The following is an 18,771-nucleotide window of genomic DNA, read 5'->3' on the forward strand; positions in this document are numbered from 1 at the left end:
AGAGGAGAAACAGAAGAGCTGCATCGTCTATAGTGGGTAATCTCGGTCTAATTTTAGACTACATTGCTAAATATCACCATGCATTCATAACCTCATGATTCAGTGAGAGTGAGCCCAATACATTGTTTTGTATGTTTTTGTGACATTTCTTTATTTACATGTTGTCTGATTTTTCAATCAATAGGTCTCCTCGGCTGTAAACTGCTCCTGGCGTGCGCCCATGGATGTATTAAGAGCGTGCGCCTAACAATCCGCCATTATAATAGCAATCCGCCATGGAACAAGCGCGCCTGCTTTTAAAGGGAATGTGAGATAACGCTCTGATTGGTTTATTGCACGTTACGCCCAAACCACACCTATGAGTGATGTAGCTACTTCAGACCAACCCATTTTAGATTTGCGTCAGGCGCAATTGGAAATCGCAATTAGATTATTTTCCAAAATTGTTCAGACCTAGTTTACTACTGTATATAGGGAATAGACAATGGGCAAACAAGGGAGTGATTTTGGATACCGCACTGGTCAAGCGCACGTTAATAAGCTGTTTAATTTAAAATGTTCAATGTGCTAACTTTTCCTGATTGCTTCGTTTCCGACCGTGATCAGAAAACCAAGGGAGACTCTTTACCTCCAGGGCCGACGTTATAGAACGTTAGGGTTATATCCCGTTTCTGGTGAGCAAATGAATGAACTTGGCTTTCAGTCTGGGATTTATCTCGGACACCGCACACACTGTTGGCTACAAAACTTAAACCTGATTTAACCAACTCTGCTCCGGTCGCATCTACACGTCTGCTTCCTCTTTCTCAATCTCTCTTCTGCCCACTTTACACACGCACTGAGCTCTCTTAAAGGAGCCGCAACACCATTTTACAACAAATGCCTTATCGCGCTGATGTGACCGAGCCCGACACGAACCCGACCATAATTTCTAAATATCTGTCCGAACCCGGCCCGACCCGCTCCTTCTCGGAATTCTCCTGACCTGTTTCCCACCCTGGAAACCTGGACTTGCCACTTGAGTACTTTGAATAAAACCTGTTAAATTCACACTACTGGCTCTGCGTCTGTCTGCATTTGGGTTCTGATTATCATTCAAACCAATTAATCTCAAACTTTTTATCTCGCCTCACTCTTTTTTAGCAATGAGTTATGTAGAAAACAGTCAGGTGGCAGGCTTCTCATTATTAGCGCAGTTACATTTGCCAGTTAAAATGAACACAACTAGCAGCTTTAGGTAATGACAGTGAGGGCTAAGATAAAACTTTTGGCTGTTTGCAAGCCAGGCTGCACCTGGCGAGAAAAACATTTGTGAGGGAAAAGAAACAACACTCTACAACTGTGACTGGACTGTCAGTTTTTGTAGTTCAAAACAACCAAAAGTGTCTGAAATGATGTGGAATAGTTGGTTGTGTCATGTCATTGAGTGTATCAATATTTTAAGCTTAAAGGGTAACTTCGTTATTTTTCAACGTGGACCTTATTTTCCTATGTTTTTGTGTCTAAGTGACTGATGGGAACAACAATCTTTGACAATGGTCTTTGTTGGGAGTCACACATGCGCAGCAGCTAGGTAAGGACTACTACCCAGTCAGAAGCAGAGTTTGAGGGCGTGCCACGCTAGCAGCTGGGCGAGCATTATAACGTGTGTTACAAAGTGACGTACGTTTGTCACGGAAGTAAAGGCTGGACTACAATAGAGCTGTTTGGAGCAGTTTGTGAACAGTGTTTTCTGTTGGAGATGCTAAGTGCCTTTGGGGTGGACTTTGGGCTTTTTCACTTTGTAAACCTATAACATGCACAAAAAAAGATATATGACAATAAAGGAAAGGGGAAAAGCCAAAAAGCATAATATGAGCACTTTAAAATGGATATTGCAGTGGGAATGGAAGATTCTTTGCGAGCTCCAGATGAACTCACATTTGCGATTTGGTCTTGTGATTTCATGCTACGAATGTTTAGTAAATGTGTCATAAAATAATTGAGGAAAAGTACAAAAAGAAATGTGAAAGATGTTTCTGATCTCTTGCTTCCTTGGACAGTTTGGAGTTTAGCAAAGTTTACCCGAGTATGAGGTTTTACATGGCTGTCTGAAAAAAACCTACAAAAGAAGACTATAACTCAGGCCCAGTGAAAGCACGGGGCCTCCTACAATGTCAAAACATGTCTGGCATAGTGATTAAATCATCTACGAGGCTAAAATCAAAGTTGCTAAAAGGATTTGATATGAGTATTAGGGGATAAACATCTATAAGCCTGGTCAAACAATCTGCCAATGACTGACTGTTCTGACCTTTCACTTGGCCCAACATAACGGTGACAAAGCACATGATGACAGCACCACAACCAGGGTTTCCCCCAGTGTATTGCAAGCCTGGTGGCCCAGCGGGCCTAAATTTCCCCCCACCAGGGAAAACATTTTGAAAGTACAGACATTTTTAAACTAGTTTCAGTGGGGCGGCTCAGTTGGAAACTTCAACATAGTCATGTTTTCAAATCTCCAGTTAGTTTTCAGCACTGACTTAATGTAGAGCCCTATGGAATCAGTCTTATTGCGCTTTTAAATTCTCAATTTTGCAATTCCGTCCATGATTCTGTTGTCTCAGAAACTATTTGGCTCTACATTAATGCTGCTATCAGTCTGTGACTGTCCCCAGCCAGGCCCTCATCAAAAAAAGACACTTGCCACAGGGCCTAACAACTTTTCTGGGGGATACCCTGACAACAAACCACAGCAAAACACCACCACACCACACAAAACATGAAAGACTTGCACCTCCTGTTGGCTTCTGTCAGCCTGGGAGGACGGTGAGGTGGACGGAGGAGCTGCTTCAGAGGACTTGGGCTGGAAGATTGAGAGTTTCAGCGAGAAGGTTAGACACAGACAAGGGAGGGAGAGAAGAAGACAAAATGAAGACGGACAGAGCAAGGAGAACAGAGTAGGAAGAGAGAGGAAAGAGAAGCAGAGAGAGAGAGCAATGTTAATTAGAGCAGAGATCTTTAAAGGACAATTCCGGCGTAAAATGAACCTAAGGGTTAATAACATATGTGTACCTAGTCGAACGTTCTCTGGGATCTGCTTTCATGCTAATCGAATGCGTCTCTAGCTTTTAACAAGCTACCGCAAAACCGGTGATTAGCTGCTAACGCTAGCTTTCGGGGCAGAGGGTAAATCACTATTTCCTACCACTAACAAGGCACAAAATAGCACCATACTTAAACCAGGGTTCATACACATTTTAACCAATACTTTTCCCTGACTTTTCGGCATATTTCCATGACTATGTATTCCTGAAAATGTCAGTCGATATTATAAGAATAAAAATATGTGTTAAAGTTTACCCTCAGTTGTTTAGCAATAAAATGGATGACAATTTATGTGGTTCAATACAAAATAAACATTTATTTACACACACACAAAGCAAGATCTTTGAAGGACACAGGGTAAAATACATGTATATCATAGTGTCCTGAAAAAACACAGCAACTGCAAATTAACAACTAATTGAGCAGTAGTGGAAATTGAATAGTGAATGCACAACTAACAGTTTAATCTTTTTTTTAACCCCACTTAAGTTTCCCATGCATATGGAGGACATAACCTTCCCTTTTTTAAACACACACACACACACACACACACACTTCACTTTTTCATTTCTGCAAGCTTTTCATCAATTTGCTTGTCAATGTTGAACAGAGCAACTCTTTTTTCCTTTGCTGTCCGACGGAAACTGTTTGATTTGAAAATTAACGTTAGACAACTTGTTTTTTCTGCTTTCTCTGACAATTCATCAGCAGATTTTTCGAGGGCAAACACATCTGTCTCCATGGTGGCCCTCTTCTTTTTCAAACCTGGAGTTTGGAATGAGTTCCTCACTAAGCTCCTTCCGCTTTAAGTCTACAGCATCCTGTTTTGACACTCTTTTTTGTTCATCAAGGTAGCCATGATATCTTTGCCTGGCTCCTCCTGCTGACAGAAGGAGCTTTTTTGTCGCTACCTTTGATACACCCCAACAGACCTGACATGGTCAACAATTAGCCTTTGAGCTACCAGAGACAATTCCTTCTGATTCTCCACAATTAGCGCTTTATTTATTGAGAATCCTCTCTCTACACTTGCCTGTCCATGAGACAGGACAAGTACAACCTTCACTACATCCCACAGTCTGGAAAAAGAGGGGTTGGTCCCCATTGTCTCATACAGCAGTGTGTCCACACGCTCTGCTTTGGGGTCAAAATCCCTGAATTTAGTCTGCAAGTTAGCCAAATCGCTAAAACTCCCGGAACTCTCTCATCACATTATCACATACAGTGTTGTTTAAATGTTTAGCCTCCACAATACTGCATAGTACTATCATCATTTGCATAACACACTGCTCCTTAGATTTGGCCATGCGTCTCGGGTCAAAGCATTGTAGGCATCTTACTAAGGTGTGTTCAACAGGAGCCTTTGCCAGCAGCTTGTCAAGGAGAGTCATCAGAAGTGTCTTACTGTCCAATTTTATCTCTAGGGACTGCTTCTCTGAAACCTTTTTAGTGGACCTAAGTTGCTTTAGTGTAGAGTCTGCAGCGAACCCAAGGTCAATTTGAGCAGCATCTTTGTGCAGGTTACGGTCCTGGTAAGGCACATTCAGGAGCTTGAGTGTGGATGATTCCTTCAAGTGCGTGTCCACCACAAATCGGCCCATGAGTCCTGCAAACAGTAAAAATAAGGGGTATTTAAGGTTCAGTGTCATTACTCAACAATTAACAAAGACCATAAAACAACCACATGCACATTTCAACCATGCCTACATGTATATTTCAATTGAATCATGTGCTGATTCTATTGTGTGTATTTACCATCTACTTTTTTTTCTGTATAAGGTACATGCTGTATCAAACAATATAATGTGCATCATTATTTAGACAAAGGTGGATTCGACTGCAATGCTGAGATAACAACAAAGACATTTCAAATGTGTTGCCTGTTTCTAACTTCAATAAACAGTGATGGGAGTAACGCGTTACAAAAGTAACGCAATTACAGTAATGTATTCCTGTTTGCTGTAACAGGGTACCCGCGGGATCCTCCAACTTAAATTCAAGGCTTTATAAGACCTTTTAAATACCATTTCAAATGAAATTCAATGCCAACTTCGTACCCATTCCGACAGAAGTATGAGGGGAAAATGTCACATCTGTATACATTTTAAACCCTAGAAAATAATTATGTACAAGTAAGCTACTTGAATTAAATAAAAAAAATAATTTAAATTATCAGACATATTTAATACGATTTATTGGATCATAATATAATCCAATAAAATAAGATATATTACACTGCCTAATGAGCACTTTTATTTTTGGTACTTTAAGTAGCCTATATTTTGATAATACTTTTGTACTATTACTTAAGGAAGATGTTGAATGCAGGACTTGTAATTGACAAGTAATTTCTATTTTTACTGCAATACATGATCTGAGTAAGTCTTCCACCTCTGTAAATCACCAACAACAGTCGTGCATGAATAGCTGCAGCAGTGTTTAACACTTAAAACACACAGCTTAGTTCAGCGTTTACTTGCAGCTCTGCTACAGTAGCAGATAACCTTTAACGTTACCTGCCGGTCACATCGTCTCTAAACAGTCCACTCACAGTGAAGTCCTGCACGGAAGTTTTTTTTTTTTTTAAGAATTCACCAACACCGCAAAACATTTCGGCACAGAGGGAAAAAAAGTCAGCGAGTGACAGTACTAGTAATCAATTACATTTTGGAAGTAACTTGCCCAACACTGTCAATAAATGCAACTTGGAAAACAAGTAACATATGGCAATTGGATTTAATGTTTAAGCTTACCTTTGATTAGTCTATTCATGTCCTCAGCAAGGAATGGCAGCATTGGTTGGTCCGTCTGATACATGGTGAGAAAGGGCTCAATTTCTCGCGCAATACTGATGAATATGCCAACCTTTACAGTGAAGAGAGGATCTTCACCTCCTCAAACGATTTCACCTTTGGGTTGGGGAGTTCGCCTCTCCCTACCATCTCCATGTATCGTTTGACACGCGGCCAGAGCTGCAATCCTCTTTCCGCTACGTTAACGTTCTCGACCCTCCGGTGCTTGCAAAACTTTAGCATGCTCGTGCTGCATCTAGTCGCTGTCACAAAGTCCTCGTGCCGGGCTGGGGAGTCGTGAAACAGCCAGTAGAGACAAGAAAGTCCATGTTCAATGTCCTACCCACTTGCTTTACATCCGCCTCTAAATGCACAGCAGACAACTGCCTGGGGCTTGGCGCCTTTAGCATGGCTAGCTAGCGCTGATTCTCCCATATTAGAGATGTCAATTATCTTAGAACATAGTCCACATCTCGCTTTCCTCGGGTCCTGGACCTTCTCGAGCCACGTCTTGTATGTTTCCAAGTGAAGCCAGACATTGTTAAATTGACACTTTCCTGGCATTTCAATTTAATTTCTTTCAACACCGACTTCACATCAGGCAACAAGTGAGTGAACCAGAAGTGAACTGAACGTTATGCCACCCGAATATAACGTTATAGTTAAGGACGACAACGTGAAATATTTTTTTTATTAAACAGTTTTTTTTTGTTTTTTTTATTAATCACATATTATGCTGTGTTAAAAACAAATTCCATGACTTTTCCAAAATTTTCTGGGTCTTTTTATTTTTCCAAAACCTTTCCAGGCCTGGAATTTGCATTTTTCAAATTCCATAACTTTTCCAGGTTTTTTCAAAACGTACAAACCCTGTTAAATGGTAGCATAATGAGGGTCCCTACATGCAAACCGAAGCATTGAGAACTTTGTAAGCGTATAGACCATTTAAGTATGGTGCTATTTTGAGCCTTGTTTGTGGTAGAAAATAGTAATTTACCACATGCCCCGAAAGCTAGCATTAGCAGCTAACCACCAGTTTTGCAGTAGCTTGTTAAAAGCTAGAGACGCATTCAATTAGCATGAAAACATGTCCCAGAGAACGTTCGACTAGGTACACATGTTATTAACCCCTAGGTTCATTTTACGCCGGAATTGTCCTTTAACAGGGGGTCTACTATAGAGCTGGGCGATATGGAAAAATGAAAATATCACAATGTTTTTGACCAAATACAGCGGTCAATATTGCGGCGATATTGTAGGGTTGACTATTGGTGCTTTCACAAAATATTAACACAATGAGATTTGTGATAAATAATCACCAATAATGTGGATACAATGACTAAGTGGGTAATGGCAAATAATAAAACAGCTAAAACAGTCTGGTAAGTTCAGAAAATTACATCACTTTACTAATGTATCAATATAAAAACCAGGAAAAGACAACATTTGTGTCATATTAAGAAATCCAAAATTTAAGACAATATCTGGCCTCATATATCAATGTCGATATAATATCATTATATTGCCCAGCGCTAGTCCACGACCCCTAGGGGGTCCTCAGAGTCACTGCAGGGGGCCAAATTATTGTTTAATACTTTTCTGAACGTTTTTTTCCCCAAAAATTTAAATGTCTGAAAACATTCATTAACGTGAATCCAACATATTATTAGCAAAGATAAATCTGCCTATTCGTAAAAAAAAAAAAAAACAACCTCAACAACATTGATGATAGGCTTACTGACCCCAAGCCACTATAGTAGCCATCGACAGATACAGTTAAGCTTAAGGACTCACTCTGCTACATGTATGTTTGACATTTAAACATGATGTTATATGAAAATGTAAATAATTATTATTTTTAATAGCTTAGTATTGTAAGGCACCATAAAAGGTATGTGTATACACGATATTGTAGGCCCTGTTTATTATGCAACTCCATTTTATACAACATATGTAGTAGGGGGTCCCTGCTCATCTCTCTTACAAGTTAGGGGTCCTTGGCCTAAAAAACATTAAAGACCCCTGGATTAGAGGGAATGGAGGAGGACTTTCTCCTCTACCGCAGAGTACTCTTTGCTTCAGTAGATGCTGCAAGCCAAGGTTATATTAAGCCTCACAGCTGCACAGAAAGAATGGTGTCAAAAGAGTTTCTCACATGCCCACACACACACACACACACACACACACACACACCCACACACACATTATAGAGCATAGGGATGACTTCTATTAACCTGCCATTGACCTGTGAGACAGACTGAGAGCAGGCTTGAATTGAACTCTGCAGTCGGCCAACAGTAGCTGGTTGTTTTCAAGCCATTTTTTTTATTTCTCTACTCATCAAAGTGTATTGAAGAGTAGAAAACGTGATCACAGAACAGAATGGTGCAACAACAACACAAAAAGCCAAGGCCCTGTCAAATGTGATCACAGTTAGCCAACGCTGAAGAGTTAATGTTATAGAGAAACACTTAAACCTGCAATAACTGCTATTGTCGCTTGCGGGCAGCAAAAACAAGCTGTGAACACAACATATTTTCACTTTTTAAGTTGATATGGTGAAGCTATTAAGCCCAGTTGAGACCAAAGATTTGCGATAAGATGAAACTGTTGCAACGGTCTGAACTGGCCCGTCCTAGCTCGACTCAAGCCAGCGTCGCTGCGTCTCAGCTGGTCAAGTTGCCAGTGGTCTATTTATCAATCTAGGGATTGCTCCGGTGCTGCCAGAAATTCCGCCGGATGTCCTTGTTACCTTCCACTTTCTTTGTGTTGGAATTTTAAACTCTGGTCGATTTATGAGGACTATGGTAGGAATAGACAGATTATCGGCGACAATCGGCCCGTTTTTGGGCAGTTTGCAGATTATCTGTATATGTATGTTATTTGCCTGACTTTGGCTCCACTACAGCTCTGTGTCTGTCCCTCTGCTTCGGTTTCACTCACCACTGAGTCTGACTTAATGTCCCGCCAACCACACTATGTTGGGACCATCAAGGAGGTTAAACATTATCTTTTTCAAGCAAAGAGTTTTCAGCCAACATGTGACTCAAAGACAAAAGACCCAGAGACCATGTGGTCTTTCAGACAAAGGATCTTGGCCTACGGTAGAGTCCACATCCCTTGCTCCATACTCCTAAATGAAGAAAGGGAAATAGGAAGAGTAAAATGGCGTCAGGGAGGGGCCTGCAGATAAGGTTCGACACCTTCAGCTTCACTTTGATTCTCCCATTGGTTCAGAGGTACCATAAAACCAGCATGGAGCCAGGTCTGGTGGCCTGAGCTATAAAACCTCACGTAAACCCCCACTTCGTCTTTGCCCTGTGACTTTGTTCACTACAGCATGACACACAGAAATCTCAGCTTTCCACCTCAACCCCAGGTTGTACCAGGTCAGCGCCCAAGCGCTCGTGCTAAAACTTCCATTTTTGAAACAAAGTGGATTTAATTTCGGTGCTGGGAGCACTGTGGATCCTATGAAACCACGCGCCAGTGTTTTCATATCTGCAGGAGAAGGAAACAACGCTTTTCCTTCATCAAAGTCGACTCTAATTTCCCTTCCTTCTGCCCTTTTTGGAAGGAAAGCTTCCTCTGTGATCTGCTGACGAGCAGACATGGACCGGTTCTGTTCTTTCTGTGGAAATCCATGGACAGGAACAAACGGACTGAACACACAGTAAGAAGGCTTACGTCTGGGCAGAGATAAATAGTGTGTTTTATTAATGAGTAATTGGCTATTGCTGCTATTTTGTGTTACCATTAATGTGATCTGATTAATACAGTGCTATTGCTGCACGTTTTGATTTATTAATCTATGATTGTGACCGCTGAGTCAAATCTATTCTGTGAATGTACTCTGATCACGGTGCATTGTTGATATGTTGTGTTGATTAATGTAGCTAGGGTAACCGTAATGCTACATTGCTAACTCCCCTTTCACGGAGTTTTTAGTTATTGTACTGAGTGAGAAAATCAGGTTTTTCTAAGTATATATATATCTTTCTTTCCTCTTTCTCTAACCTCTCTCACACACACATAGATATATGAACACATATAGCTACACACACGCGCTAAGGTGAACAGCTGGCCAACAGCTAGTCACGTAGCTAGCTACAGAACGCACACTGCTTAACAACTGCGCTCCTCACATAGACTGTATATAAGAATGGACCAACAGATCCCGTTGCTCTGGACGGAGACCAGTGAAGGCCGTTAGAAGCACTTTTCTGCGCAGCCTCCAACTGAGAGAGACGACGTAAATGTGCCGTGAGCAACGTGTCTGAAAGTTGTAAGTCTTCTGGTAGCTGTGCCAAGAGAAATCTCCCAATCATTCCCAATCTTGCAGAGACGGAGAGCGTAGGTATATGTAAGGAGATAACATAGGCACAGGATAATTATTGCTAACTAAAATGCTAGTTAACATTCGTAATTACACTTAAACAGCTAATGTGAGACGAAACTGCCTGCGCGCCTCTCCTGTACTATACGGAAATTCCTCTACTATGCGACAGTAAGTCGCGTGGTTATGACACAATCGTTAGCCTATTTTTACAAAAACGTCTGCTACGGAGCCATAACGTGAGATACAAGGTAATTGAGCCTTTTATACATTGTCGTGTTTCTTTAGAAATAAACAATGGACAAATAGAGTCTTTAAACGTTTCAGATGTAAAGTTATTCGCTGTCAAAGTGGTGCCAAAATGAATGGCAGTCAATGGAATGCTAACGGGGGGGTGATCGCTTTGTAGCATTAAAATGGCGCCATAGGAGGTTCGCGGTCCGAGGAGAAGCTTACCCCCTTGGCTCCTCAGGGTGTCCCTTTGTGTCAACCATACGGTAGCCTGAATGAGCTAACGGCTAATCTTGGGCCTAGCCTAGCAATACCGCCCTCTTGGGGTTATACAGTTTTGTGCAGCTCACAGGAGTAGCCATTTTTGTAGTCTTTGGCTAGACTACACCTCGTCAACCCCCCCTACTGTATCACACTCACTCTCTCACACCCACACACACATACACACACACACACACACACACACACACACACACACACACACACACACACACACACACACACACACACACACACACACACACACACAGAGAGGGTCTCCCCACATGCTGTTTTGTTTTGCTTTGTTGGATTGTACTTAAAAGAAACGTATATTGGTTTTAATTGATCAAAGGATTATTGATTGGCCATTGATAATTTTGAAGTTAAATTCTACTATACTTTAAGTAGCAGTTGTTTGTGATTATTTGTGTATTATTGTATTAATTGCTGGTTAAACACAGGTCAGTGCTTGGATTTCACCCTTCCACTGACAAATGAGACTATTCCACAGTTCAATATTGGCCCCTGAAGTTTCAGGGTGGTGCCCCGTTTTGATTGTTTGTTGATTTGATAAAGTTATTAATAACCATATTCATAACTTTATTAATATTGATAAACATCTTTGATAATATGCCAATAATTGAATCTGTACACCTACGAGTACCCAACAACTATCTGACCATCTTTTACTGTGTATTATGTTTCTAATTCATTAAATAATTGCTTAAAGCACTTAAAAAAAGTTTTGTGTTGGAGTTTGTAACATTCCAAAATCTTAATTTTGACTTAAAGATTTTCATTTTCACTGTAAATGCATATCGGTTCCAAATATCAGTTATTAGTTTCATTAACTACTATTCAGTATCAGTCGATCCCTATAAACTATGGTTAACTGCTCCTCAGCTCTCTGCAGGGTAAATCCAGACAGCTAGCTAGACAATCTGAGTTTTTCTGTTGCACGTCTAAAACAACTTTTGAACATACACATGTTCCACCAAAACAAGTTCCTTCCCGAGGCTATTTTGCAGCGGCACCGTTGCTCCGTCCAGCGCTTAGCACCGCCCAAGACGATTGTGATTGGTTTAAAGAAATGCCAATAAACGAGCACGTTTTTCTCCCATCCCGGAATGCTATGTGGACTAGCCAGACCCTGCTCTGCAGCGCTGTGGAGGAAGGTCTGGCAATGCAAGACTAAGTTGCTTGGTTTTAGAACGTAAGGGACATGTTCAAGAAGTTCAAGAACCTCTAAAACTCACTAGTTAATACATTGTGTTAAATGGACTCCCTAACTCTCTGCAAAAACGTTTGTCACTACTAGAGATCCCTTTCACATCATTGGATCAGTTCATTAAAGGGGTGATAGAATGATTATATAGGGTATTTCACACTGTTCCTTAAGGTCTCCTAATAGGGTATGTAACATTGGTTGTGCTGAAAATTGCTCGAATGCTATTTTATGGGTCCTTAACTACCCTGTGAATATGGCCCTATTTGTAACATGAGCTTTTCTTCCAAATATGGTATGCTCATGAATATTTAGATGAGCTGCACGCTGATCCATTGGAGACTAGACAGCAGGTCTCATATTTCAGACACTGCAAAGTTATACATTGTTTGTCTGCTATTTCGTTATTAAATTCACTTCTGAGACTTTTTTTATGTGAGAAATCAACTACCCAGAAACGGTGACTTTGCGCGGGTATGGAGCGCTGCGGGCTTCCCTTCGTGACGGAGATCCAGCTAGCTCACAGCGAGCCGGAGTCTATGAAGTAGGACACGCCGGGCGGCGAGGCAGCACCGGCCGCTGTCACGTAGCCTGCTGAGCTCCTGCTGAACTGCAACACACAGTTGGACAAAATGTGCAATTAGCCATACATTTTTGTAAAACGGCCCATATTTGACCTCTACATAGTTGATTTCTCACATAACAAAGTCTCAGAAGTGAATTTAGTAATTAAATAGCGGACCTCTGGAGATCTGCATGACCTAGCTAGATTCAGAAGACTAAGCTGACCTCAGGTCAGTGGTGTAGGCTATGTAAATGTTGGGGCGTGACAAAGATTAGGAGTTGAGATGCTTACGTCAACTTTTAGCTTTGTTCAGATTCGCCTGTTTTCAGCGGCAGTTTCAAAATGTGAGATTTGCATAGTAAAGGGGTATCAATTGGATTCTGAGCTTCTATGTATGTCCTATTTACCCACCGAACTGTCGTTATTCAACTATGACAAGGTGAAATCGGTTTTGCATTCTATCACCCCTTTAACATTTCTTTTTACTGCAACTTTAAAAGTATGTCTGCCATTCCGTTAAGGTGCACAGACGTTTCCCTTGTATCAGATGTAAGACAGCCAAGCACCATATGCATTTATCCATTGTTTGTTCATTGTTGTCTATGGGGAGTACGGTGGCCCTGAAAGCTCAACACACTGCAAATTAAGAAAACACTCAAATAGACAAAACACAAGCAAACTAAAAAACAAACAATGATTAGAAAAATTAAAATAATTGCGATTAGACAAGTATGTAATAATCGTTACAAGCCTTGTTGGTCACACTATGTAATGATTTATTGTTTGTCTTTGTTGAATAATACAGCAGATAAAGAGCTGAAAAATAATCACATTTTTCACATCATTGGATAAGTTAATAAACATTTCTATTTACTGCCAAGCACCATACGCATTTCTCCACTGACAGAGATTTTCACAGTACCAGATGGACTGAGAAACAGAGAGATGGAGAGAATAGTTGGAGGTAAGCGGCAGATAAAGAAAGGAAAAAGTCAAGAAAACATAATTACCAATACCACATTTGCATACATAGCATATTACTTATTTTATGTTCAGAAGACTCAAGAGAATTCAAACCAAGTACATGTTGTTTTTTAATGATGAAAAGCCTGGCTTACGCCTTCTACAGCTTGGACACAAAATCTATAATGGAAGCAGGCCATCATCAAAAAATGAACACACACTTTGTACAATAATTACTAGGGGTGTGCAAAAAAATCGATCCACATTCGAATTGCGATTCAAGCTCTACCGATTCAAAATTGATCCATAGAATTCAAAAAATCGATTCATATTTTATAATAATAAATAAATATAAATATATATTTTTTTAATTAAAATTTTTTTTTTATTATAAGTCTACTGCAATCACATGGGAAAAGTAACTACATTTACATACTGTGAATCGTTTTTTTAATCGAGAATCGTTTTTGAATTTAAAATCGATGTTGAATCGAATCGTGACATTTTCTGAATCGTGCACCCCTAATAATTACTGCCATTTCCAATCCGTCTTCAAAATACATACCGATCCAGTCTGACAAAAATCCCATCAGCTGCTTCATCGCAGAACTAAAATCTGTCCCGTCTGTAACGAGACATGTCAGTTAACAGATTGAGCTAAACAGTTCTGATGCGGTCCTGGCCCTGTCTTTATCACTTCCTTGTTTATTCTTTGCCATCTGGCTCGTCTCTGCCTTTCTGCACCACAGCTTCAACTACCTCCCTCAAGATTTGTGTCTTGTCTCCGCTTACTGCCTCCCCACAACAGCTGAACAGATTGATTAGTCCAAAAAGTTGTAAAAGTAATCAGGTCATAAAAAAGCTAAACATTTGTATAATTTTGCAGTCTACTATGGGGGTGAAAAGTGTAAGGAAATACAACAGTATCTAACAGTATGGGGGGTAATTCTGTAAAAATAACTTCACTGTCCTAAACATTTTAAATTATACTTTCATGACAAAACAAAATCCACACACTGATGGAAAATTTAACTTTCCAATCCAATGATTCAAAACAAGAAACCAGCAGTCCCAGTTTCATCAAATGCAGAATAACTATGGCAAGTTGGTTTTCTTAGATGGGGAGCATCTGTTTGCCTTCCATTTTTTCTTCCAAACAAGTCTGATTGCCTAAACACTCGTAAAACAGATGACAAGAGCTACAAAAAATAAACTTCAGCTTTACTTCAGCACTTCAGAGATTCATTTAAAAAACAAAGTATACATAAATAGAACTAGACGTCTCCAATTAAAAAACAATTTTCTATGAGTTGCCTTGAATAGGTTTTGATTTTAGTTTTTTAGACAAAACACAACCAAATACAGAAGCATGCTGCAAGTAGCAACACTATAATAATAATAATACTAAAATGTGATGCACACGGCTGGGACAGGCATGTTGTTGCCGTGGATTTTGGCTAATGAAGTCAGTGAAGCCAGCATTCTGACAATGGGTGGCAATTAGGTAAAATGTAGTTAGTTTTTTGGGGATTATTTTGACATTGTGATCATAAAATTCAGATATTATTGCACATGTCTGTTGTTAACCTAGCGTTTGTCTTTAGCTTATTATTAGCCTGCCAATTCAAATAATATGACAAAATACACCCAATTAATCGTGAAACAGGCTAACATTATGTTAGCTGGCTATAGTTACTTTCAGCCAAAAATGTTCCAGCCTGTTCTCATGAACCATTCGTTCAAAAAGCTACGAAAAGTTAAGCACTGTAATTCGTAAGCATTACACGTTTTTTTTGCTGTATTCACTACATTGACTGACGCTATATAAGAACGCGGCCGGCACCGTAGGGAGGAGGTCGGGGTGGATGGGTTGGCGTTAACATACAGGACTTTCAAGCCAGAGAGCAGAGTTTGCTTCCCGGAGAAAACTAAAGCCTTTCACCCAGGAAATGCGTGTCCTTTAGGAGGGTTTTAATCCAAACCACGATCATTTTCCTAATCTTAACTAGTCGTTTTGGTGCCTAATCTTAACTTTCGTCGCGGCAAAACGCTCCTATTTTGTGGTCTAAATTTTACCATAATGTCCGCCGAAACAATCGGCAGCTTGCGGTGCTTTGTACCCAGCTCAAAGTCACCTATTTTTGGGTAACTGAACCACCAACTACCACTGATACAACGGAGGTCTGTAGCCGGCGTCACAAAGCTCTGTAACCGCTTAAATCAACTAGCAACTGCCGCTCAGCGTCATGGAACTCGTAGCCAGCCGTCGACCAGCCTGCGGTCTCCTAATTTCGTAGGATATAATACGTTTTGGTGTGCATACATTTTCGTACGATATCATAAGGACCCATTTTCTGAGAATGTGTTGAATGCAAATTGGTAAATAATGGTTTAAAACGAGTCAAAATAATTTGCAGTTTGACAGCATAAATGTTGTTTTTACCGGTATTTTCCACCACACGCGTCTGCGCTGCGTTCCGGAGTCGCCAAGGGCCCCGCGAGCAATCGCGGCCATTCAAGTCAATGCTGGATATTCCACACGCCAGGTCTATTTTCACGCGAGCTGCGGGCCATCCGGAAGGAAGGTCAGAAGGGAAGTGAAACAGTGAGAGCATCCAGTCAGTTTACCAAAACACACCCCCGAGTATCGTATACGTCTCCTCTCCAACACCACGGACAACGAGAGACTAATCTTGGAGGTGAAAAAACATAATATGACATCACAGATCCTTTTTATCAGGACAACACCAGAAAAGAGAAGGCATGTATAGTTTAATTACAGGAGTGCTTGGAGTGGAAGGTAGATACTAGCTTAATAAAAACGTGGTTGTCCTAAAAGTACTTGTAGAGTAGAGATCGACCGATATGGGTTTTCTCTGGCCGATGCCGATCTTTCGAAATCAGGGTCAGCCGATGGGCGATAAATGCTGCCGATTTATTTTGGCCGATATTTGGCCGATATGTGCTTGTTTTTAAACCTCTATTTGAAAGATAAAATGTAACACTAATATACACAGAATTTCTCAACAAAAACATTTATTGAACACTTCACCAATCTACACTGTATACTTCACTTAAAAATGTATAATGTGAAAACATACTGTATATTGTATAAATAATGTATGAAAAATATATTAAATAAACGAAACAGGTAAGAAGAAAATAAACTTTGTCAAATAAACCTTTCAATGAAAAAATAAAGTTTAGTGCACTTAACAGCATTTAGGCCTATTAAACTTCTGAGAATACAAATCTGCTTCACAGAAAGTGATTAATTAATTTCAACACTATTTCCTCCTAACTCCTGTTGAATAAGACTAGGGCTATCTAAAGTCAATTCTTGTTCACCTTGTTTGTTAGATCATTGTTCATTTGTTGAAGTGTTTTATCTGTGTTTTGGGGATCCTACTGTTAGGCTACATGTCCTGTTGCACTCATTAGGATCTTATCTGAGCAGATTTCTATCATTCAAACAACTCTTAGTTGTAGGCCTAATTTAAAACTCGTCCAGCCAATTTAATAAAATTAAGGGTTTTATTCGTGCTCGAGTCCATAGATGCAGTTAATGGCAGAGTGGCGGAGTTTACCTCCCTAGGTTGTGGCTAAAGCAAGAAGCAAGCTAAAGTTAGATGGCCATTGCTGAGCTAAACATTTTTGCTAACCTATCAGGGTGTGTTTTCAGGTGCCTGATAAAATGAGATCTGGTCGAGCCAGAATCCTTTATGTTGATGCCACATATTTAGCATTCAGTGATTCTTTTGTTTGGGCCTTGTTGTCTGAAGTTTTTTAAGCCAAAGCTTCTGATGAAGGGTGCGGTCAAACATGTTTGTTGTGCTCTCTCACTTGTGCGCCGCAGATACGTTCCAGATTCTGTAGGTTGGTTAGAGGTTACACAGGCAGGGGAATAACAATCAGCTCATCAGACTCATCAGCTCAATTTCCTAAAAATAAAGATTGTTCACGAGTCCCGCATCTCGAGGTCGAGTCTGAAGTCTTTTGAGGACGAGTCTCAAATAAAGTCTGAAGTCACTGTATGTGTGACTTAAGAGTCACTCCAGTCCGAGTCTCAAACTCGAGTCCCCATCTCTCTCGTACAGTCCCGTTGCAGATTAGCATCCCCTCGGCATCAGCCAATATCCCAGTATATCAAGCCGATTAATAGGCAGGCGCATCTGCGGGCAGCCTAGTGTTAAAAACATGAATAGGCGACATTTTTTACAGCGCACCCAGACCAGCTGCCTCCAGCCCCTCCCCTCGTGAAGTCTAGCGTCGTGTGTCTCGCACAGTCACTTCAGGCTCAGACGCTACCGTTAGTAGTAGCATATTGCTGGTGTTCTTGCCTTGGGATTAACTGTACTAATAAAACTGTACAAAACACTGCGACCTCTCCTGGAACCATCACCTTATCGTGGTGGAGAGGTTTGTGTGTCCCTATGAACCTGAGGGCTGTGTTGTCTGGAGCTTTGTGCTCCTGGTAGGGTCTCCCAAGGCAAAGTGGTCTCAGGGGAGGGGCCAGACAAAGAATGGTTCAAAAACCCTATGAAAAAACGAGGTAGAGATGGAGTGACCCTGCCCGGAGGAAGCCCGGGGCCCCCGTCTGGAGCCAGGCCCAGATGGAGGGCCCGTCAGCGAGCGCCTGGTAGCCGGGTTTGCCACGGAGCCCGGCCGGGCACAGCCCGAAAAAGCTACGTGGCACCTCTCTCTCCAACCCATGGGCCCACCACCTGTGGGAGGAACCGCTGGGGTCGGGTGCGCTGCCACATGGGTGGCAGTGAAGGTCAGGGGCCTCGACGGACCAGACCCGGGCAGCAGACGCTGGCTCTGGGGACTTGGAACGTCACCTCTCTGTGGGGGAAGGAGCCGGAACTTGTGCGGGAGGTGGAGCGCTACCAGTTGGATCTGGTGGGGCTTACCTCTACGCACAGTCTCGGTTCTGGAACCATACTCCTGGATAGGGGTTGGACTCTTTTCTTCTCCGGAGTTGCCCAGGGTGTGAGGCGCCGGGCGGGTGTGGGGATACTCACAAGCCCCCGGCTGAGCGCCGCTACGTTGGAGTTTACCCCGGTGGACGAGAGGGTCGCCTCCCTACGCCTGCGGGTTGTGGGGGGGAAAACTCTGACTGTTGTTTGTGCGTAAGCACCAAACAAGAGCTCGGAGTATTCGGCCTTCTTGGAGACCTTGAATGGAGTCCTGTATGGGGCTCCAGTGGGGGACTCCATAGTTCTGCTGGGGGACTTCAACGCGCACGTGGGAAATGATGGAGACACATGGAGAGGCGTGATTGGGAGGAACGGCCTCCCTGATCTAAACC

General features: G+C 41.5%; 1 protein-coding gene across 1 annotated transcript in view; it reads right to left on the reverse strand.

Annotated features, from left to right (window-relative positions):
• Positions 1-18,771, reverse strand: part of smap1 (small ArfGAP 1) — a 235,402-nt gene that overhangs the window by 162,877 nt on the left and 53,754 nt on the right. Inside the window, exon 5 of the mRNA XM_035992468.1 lies at positions 2,777-2,845. Within this exon, the coding sequence (XP_035848361.1) occupies positions 2,777-2,845 (69 nt within the window). The remainder of the gene's footprint in view (positions 1-2,776; positions 2,846-18,771) is intronic.

The sequence above is a fragment of the Sander lucioperca genome, chromosome 15, assembly GCF_008315115.2.
Source record: "Sander lucioperca isolate FBNREF2018 chromosome 15, SLUC_FBN_1.2, whole genome shotgun sequence".
In the NCBI taxonomy this organism is placed as follows: domain Eukaryota; kingdom Metazoa; phylum Chordata; class Actinopteri; order Perciformes; family Percidae; genus Sander; species Sander lucioperca.